At 44.6% G+C, this 7,662-nt stretch overlaps 1 protein-coding gene across 1 annotated transcript; it reads right to left on the minus strand.

The window, feature by feature from the left end:
* Positions 1-3,459: 3,459 nt before the first annotated feature.
* LOC147419296 (G-type lectin S-receptor-like serine/threonine-protein kinase SD2-5) lies at positions 3,460-7,418 on the minus strand. The gene has a single exon (XM_086506001.1). It carries the CDS (start codon positions 7,322-7,324, stop codon positions 4,313-4,315), a length of 3,012 nt encoding a protein of 1,003 aa, XP_086362127.1. The 5' UTR covers positions 7,325-7,418; the 3' UTR covers positions 3,460-4,312.
* Positions 7,419-7,662: the final 244 nt, after the last annotated feature.

The raw sequence follows: 7,662 nt of genomic DNA on the forward strand, positions 1-7,662 counted from the left end.
AATGCAACAATGACAAAAAGAACTGAACATATGCCATGAGGATACTCTGAACAATTCGCAGGCGAACATGTAGCGGCTAGGTAGAAAGCTTCCAGTAATGCAATTTAACATTCAAGCGATTCATAACCCAATCCACTTTTTGCGTGTGAGTAACATTCCATCCAATTGGATAACCCAAATGCCTAGTGATTACATTTGGAAGAACAATCTCTCCTGGCCACAACAGAGCATGCCAATCATAAGAACGAAGCGGCAGAAGCTTTGATTTATGGAAATTGACTTTAAGACCAACCGCACTCGCAAACAATTCCAAAGCGTTCATAATCTCTTGAACATCGTTTTGCTGATTGCGGGGCATAAACAGTGAGTCATCTGCATAAGCCTGCCCAATAAAAGTATGACCCGATGGTAGCTGCAAACCATGAAGACGCCGCGCAGAGGTCAAGTGATCAAGATACATCAACAAAGAATGAGAGGCAATTGCATACAACAAAGCACTAATAGGGCAACCTTGCCTAACCGAACAACTAAGCGGCCACGATTCTATCAATTCCCCGTCCAAGATTCCCGAAGACGTACTACAATCATACAAGAAATAAACCACATTGGCCAACTTAGGACCAAATCCTAGACATCTCATTGTGGCAGCAATGAAGTCCCAGTGCACAGTGTCAAAGAACTTTTCAATATCAACTTGCATGACCAACACATCTTGTTGCATATACTTAGCATACTCCATGCCAATCATAAGATGGCCAAATTGTCCATGATTTGACAACGAGGAATGAAACCATACTGAGCCTAATGAAGTCTTGTAAACAAATAGTCCTTGATGCAGTGGACCAACATCTTAGCCGAAATCTTGTATATCACCGGCATCAAAGTTATGGGCCGCCAATGAGAGAACTGCTCGCAAAGCGCTTGCTTGGGCAACAACTTAAGTAAGCCCTCTTTCCATGAAATTAGTAGATCCTGTTTTTCCCATGCCACATTTATCATGAAGATCAGGGGTTGTTTAAGAGCATCCCAAAATAAGAGGAAAAATTCCACAGTAAGTCCGTCCCAATCAGGAGATCTCCACCGGCCCAATGCAAGCAAGGCACCATGCAATTCGGAAACAGAGAAAGGATCCTCAAGGCATTGTGCCTCCTGCGAAGACAGGATCGAACGAACATAAGAAAGCAACAATTCACGCGCTCGACAAGCTGTCGAAGAAGGCTGAGATGCAGCAACAAACACCTTACGATAATGTGAAACCATAACCTCAGCAAGTTCCCGCTTCGAAGAAGTCCAAGCACCCGAGGGAAGCATAACCCGTTTAATCGACTGTGAGACTCTTGAATGATGCAAATTCTTAAAAAAATTATTCGAAGCACAACCCTTATCCATAAAAGCCTGTTGACATGCACACGTCTGCCACTTAGCAAGCTTCCTCTTATCATTTTGCTGAATACACACTTTAGCTTCATATAACTCCGTCATTTCAGAGTCAGACAGTGGGCGGAAATCAGCCAACTATTGACTAATCTGTTTCGCATCAACGACATTCTCTCGAATACACTGCATATGTTGCCTACCGTAGTCAAAAATCACACTTTGTACCCTCATGACAAAACGATACCAAGCAACATCCAAATCAATATGCATTTGAGCCAACAGCGGAGGAATAATATCGGCAATCATGCGACGAAAAGCTTCATGAGTAAGATAAGCATTATTAACATGCAACAAACGTTTCCTGTGAAGAGGCCGATCACAAAGAGACTGTCCAAAATACAACGACAGCAAAAGAGGATAATGATCCGATAGCTGCAGAGCATAATCTATTCTCATGTCACATACAAATTCTTCATACTGTTGCCCATTAAGCAAATACCAAAGATCCAATCGTGCTCTATAAGAGGAATGAGCAACATGCTGAAAGGCAAAACCAGAGATATCAGGATGCAAAGAACGCCAGATATCAATCATTTGAGCAGAGGCAACAAGAAGATCCCATTTGTGTTTCTCCGTAAGCAACATATGTGAATTTCCTGTGGTGCTGTCAAGCAAATCAGGAGTATTATTGAAATCTCCACACAGAAATGCATTCGAGGTCCATGAACGAGACGAGATTTCTCGCCATAAAGCAACTCTTTGCCTAGAGGCCGTATATGCATATGTACCTTCAAATTCATGAACTCGACCATTCAACAAACACTGTACAACCATCCACCGACCATGCACAGACTGAAGCTCATGTCGAACCAATATCAATACACCAAAGAAATCTTGCGAGCCAGCATACGCAATCCAATATCCGGCAAAATAAGAACATTGACCAGCAAACTCGTACTGATTATGCTCCTGCAATACAACTATGTCTGCCCTACATGTATGTACATAGTGCAAGGTCAGCCGCCATTTGTCAAGGTTGCATAACCCATGCACATTGTATGAGATGCATTTAATATGACTTTGCATTGGAAACATATGTACAAAAAGCAACAAGTATCATAATCAAGTGGAGGGGCCCATAGACACGTCTCCATCCACTGCATCCGTACGAGGACCCATCCTCTGACTCAGGGCAGGAAACGTGTCCACAGTGTTTACATGCGATGTGGAAGCCTCACCAAGGAGTACATCTTTGTAAGAGTGCATCACTTTGTCCCATGCATCAATCAGCATGTGATTGTCGTTGCATGGAAGTTTCTTAAACGATGCATTCTTGATAGCATTAACAAAAGGAACGTAATTACGAGAAGAGTGCATCACTTTGTCCCATGCATCAATCAACGTGCGATTGTCGTTGCATGGAAGTTTCTTAAACGATGCATTCTTGTTAGCATTAATAGAAGGAACGTAATTACGAGAAGAAAGGGGCGTGCGAATCTTCAGTGCTTTTTTCGGCACCACCCATGTATTGGCATCAACAGGTCCAACATTTTGCCTTTAGCAACAGTCCCATTCCCAAGATCAGTAACTTGCTGTACCTTGCCTTTCCCTTTGTCCACATTCAAAGCCACTTTAGTAGAGACTCCACTTTACTTGACTTCACTTGTGGGTTTTCCAGTAGGGATAAAGGTGGACAAAGGAATAGCAGAGGGAGGGGGTTGCAAGACCGGCTCTAGACATTCGGATTGCATATGACCAAATTTGCCGCATCGAAAACATGAATTCGCAAATTTTCCCCATTTAAGTTTAAAGGGGCGCTTGCCTACCCATGGATCACCTGAGTCAACCATAATACCATTAGGGGTAATCTTGTTCGTGTCCCATAGAATGAAAAACCTGTTGGTATTCGCATCCAATTTTGGAGGACAGATAACCTTTCCAAGCTGCGCAGCCAACAGCGGCAGGAAATGTCTCCACGTGCGGGGGAAATCAACAATCTCTACCCACACCGGGCATTTGTGACGAATAAGACTCTGGTATTCTTTAGTGAGTGCCCACGGGAGAACATGTGTCATCTGCGTATTAAAAAAGAGGGGAGACATCTCAAGCAAAAGATTTCGAGCTTCCAAATCTGCGAGTAAAACTTTATAAAATCCACGCGCCCCAAAGTAGACACCACGGACAGCTTGTTGCTTAAGGAGAAAATCGACCCATTGGCCGACATCTTGCACAGTAGGCATTTTCCCTGGGAAAAACAGAATAACTGCATTCATAGCGTTCTACACAACTGGGTCTATGAGGTCCTGTACCGGAATACGCACCTCAAGAGCAGGCGCCTGACCATTCCATGCCTGTCGAGCCTCCTCAAAGTCCTCATACAAGCATGCCTTGATCTCAAAAGCTGCCTCCGATGTGGGTTCCATTGCTTTCCGACGCTTAAAGACGCACAATGAGACATAAATTAAAAGAAACCCCTTCTTCAAACAAAACCGACTGGCGAAAAAATTCTGCAATCTACTGTGGAGAAAACCTTGCAAATAACAGACGAACCAAAGCTCTGTACATGCTTCACAGAAAGAAGCAACCAAAACCCACAGCAATATACATCAGCTGAATTCTGCCCATAGAATTGGAGCTTTACGCAGGATCTAACCTGTGTTCAATCTGCCCTGCCAGTCCTGCATAGCGAGACCAAACAAAACAGCGCTGGCCAGAACTTGACGTGCAAAACCTGCCGCACTGTCACACCCACACACGCGTACACACACACACACACCCGCTCACTGGCTGGCTGTACACACGAGCAGCAAACTCTTTGGATACATAAGTACAGATTTGATTTTCATCTTGATGTAGAATATACAAAAGGAAAATTATACAATGCTGGTTTTCTGTTTGGAAGCATACAACCCACATTAATGAGTTAAGGTTACAATTACTCTGTACACTCCTCACTCAATAAGGTGAAGCTGCCACGCCTTGCATGGGCGCTTGTGCTGATTGAGTTGAAGGGTGGTTGCTTCACAGAGGAGCCACCCTCCAGCCATTGCAACACTGTGGGTGCATTGGGCCGGAGGCTTGGGTCATCCTGGATGCACCAAAAGGCGGTATGGATGAGCTTCCTTGCTTGTTCTACATCAAACCCACTTGTATGAAGTCCCTGATCAACAAGCTCCATCATTGAGCCTTCCTCACACTTCTTGGCAGCCCAACTAGGGAAATGCCATGCCTCATTCTTTGCTCCATTGAGTGGGACGGTGCTCAAGAGCGCGAGGTCCACATTCTTCCTGCCCCCTACAATCTCTAAGAACACCATGCCCATGCTGTACACATCACTCTTCTTGCTTACGGCACCGTGAGCAAGCCATTCCGGAGCTATGTAACCAGGTGTACCACGTACTCCCGTTACAACCTTTGAAAGCCCCCTCTGCATCAACCTTGACATCCCAAAGTCAGCTAACTTAGCTACAAATGCTTCATCCAGTAAAATGTTTTGGGGCTTGATGTCAAAGTGTAACACAGGTGGTTCACACTCCTCATGCAGGTAGCTCAAGCCTCGAACAACCCCGAGTGCGACATCGTACCGCGTTTGCCAATCAAGGACGGCTAGTAAGGTGGCATTGTCGCCAGTGCCAGATTGCTCGGTGAAGAGCCATTGGTCCAATGACCCCTTCTCCACAAATTCATACACCAAGAGTCGCCGCAAATCCTCCCAGCAAAAGCCGACAAGGCGAACTACATTGAGATGATTTGTGCGACCAATGGTCGCTACTTCTGCAAGAAACTGCTTTGATTGGCCATTAGGCATTTGGGATTCCAGAAGCTTGACTGCAACCTTTCTTCCATCAGAAAGAACCCCAGCATAAACATAACCACATCCACCTGCACCCAAGAGCTTGTTGAAGCCATTCGTCGCTTCTTGAAGCTCCTTGTATGAAAATCTACTTGGCAATAGAGGCAGAATGTCCCTTAACTCCTCCTCTTCAATCTGTCTGTTCCTCTGCTTGCGGCGCCATCTTCGTCTTGCTCTAATACAATAACAGCAGCAGCAGCAGCAGAAGGGTAGTACTATGAGCAGCAGAACAGCTAGAGTGGTGGCAAAAATGATCAGATTTTCTCGAACATTCCCCAAGCTTGCAAAAAGATCAACAACCTCATCAACTTTCAAGTAAGTGATGTGGTTGCTTGTATTGATGAATATCTTGGCATAGCCCATCTTGGATAAATCCACAAGGGAGATGGAGGCCCCACTAGTTGAATTTATAAAGCTGATTTTAGAACTATTTATAAAGAAACAATTGGATGTTTCTTTGTTGTAAAAAAATCCAATGCAGGAACAATTGGAAGAGCATGCCTTTTTGCAGCGGTCGACTGTGGCAGTATCGGCAGCATAATCCCAATCACTGAGAAGCAAAATGCTCGATGCCTGAATCTCTATGAACTTGAATATATCCGGCACATTGCCTGTATAGACATTATTTGTGCAGGCCGGGAGAGGGTTATAAAGCTGGCAACCTTGTGAGGAATCCTCTGAGTTGATTGGACCGATTTCAATAGACGATGGACATGAACAGAATCCAGAGTGTTGTGGTGTGCACATCCCGAGAGGCCCGCATGCTGCAGGTACATCACATCCACCCCAGGTGAAGGGCACTGCTTCTTGAAGTGCTATACTCAAGTTATAAAGAGACCCTTCAACAGTAAATACTGCCTCTTCATTATCTAGTGCATATCTTAGGGTAGAAGGAGTGCCAGCAAGGACTGTAGAATTACCCTTGATGACTGCATTCATGTAAAGACGGCCATCGTTCTCCAAACTCAAAAAGCTCCAACTAATTGGGAAATCAGCATCTCTTCCTGCGGCAATAAAAGCTCTTTGAGCTCCAAGGAAAGATGGGTCTTTACTGCATGATCCCGTCTCCAGAAATAGTTTCAAAGAAGAATTTCTCAGCATTGCAAAAGCTTGATCTTCCACATTGCTGTTGGCACATGGTGAGGAAGAAATCAAAGAGTTGACACTGGTATAATTTGGAGAGTTTAACTGAATAGTTCCATTGGAATTGGGTGTGTCGTTTCTAAAGTGAATGGGAAAAATCCAGTATGGAGACGACTGCCCATACACTAGCTGCACATTGTTGAGGACAAGCACTAAACCCCCCTTTTCCATTCGTGCGGAGTAGTCCCCGTTTGTGCTTGTAATTTCCATGCCTACCAAGAGCTTTTGCCCTTGAACAAGAGTGTTTGTGGGCTCAGAATTGCTTTCCCACATCACATATGTCTTGTTCTTTGAGTCATAGATCACCAAATTTCCTGAGTCTTGCATCTCCATCATGCCTGCATTACTGACTTCCCACACTCCTCTGCCATCATAATCCTGCAGCCGCAAGTATTTTCTGGTGAAATTTGAACCGCCTTGTGTTTCCACTATATACAACGATGCATTCAAAGACTGAAGGGGTCCATTTTCCTTGGCAATCCACAGAGGCACAACATAACCATCAGCTATTATGTCCAATGATGCATTAAACACAGCATCTTCATGAATTCCATTTAGGAAAGGAAGCTTTCCTTTCAGCAAATTGGAGTGATTTCCCAACATGCCGCCACACACTGCGAGGTAGATACCATCTTTAAGCTGTTGACGGTCAATTCGAAGAGAGGAATTTACACTACTTTCATTGAGGAAGAAAAATCCAACAGCAAAGCCCAAGCTCTCAGATGAGCTAGAGCTATTGAAGGATGAAGAGCTGAGGAAGGGCACGAAAAAGGAATGTCCATCTACAGAAGAATGTGCCTTGATGACTGCCGTATGCGAACTGAGGGCAGCACGCACGGAGAGGTTGAAGCCCGCAGGGAGATCAAGAAGCATGCCATTGCAAAACTCTGCGAGAAGCAGAGCCCATATTGAACAGAAGGAGAGGCTGAAGAGTACCTGGTTTGTTGGCATCGCTGGATGATATCAACAGCAATCTCTGGCCGCTCCCAGCCTCGAATCATGAGTGTGCAGGAAAGCGAGCTAGCCCCACTTGGCTCGTTGAAATTTCAAATCCCTCCTCTCTCGTTGAAATTTCAAATCCCTCCTCTCTTGACTCTCTCTCTCTCTAATCGGTTAGGGTCTTGAGTTCAACTCTCCAAATCTCCTCGTCGGATAGATCTTTAAGGTCTCTTAGAATAGTTTCCTGCAACTTTAAAATACTCTTCGTCTCGGGGGTGTGTGTGTGCACTAATAAAAAGAGGAAAATACTATAACGTTTCTATCTCCCAAGTGTTTTAAAATACCCTTCT

Source organism: Adiantum capillus-veneris, chromosome 29, assembly GCF_014529385.1.
Source record: "Adiantum capillus-veneris isolate H3 chromosome 29, ASM1452938v2, whole genome shotgun sequence".
NCBI classification, from domain to species: domain Eukaryota; kingdom Viridiplantae; phylum Streptophyta; class Polypodiopsida; order Polypodiales; family Pteridaceae; genus Adiantum; species Adiantum capillus-veneris.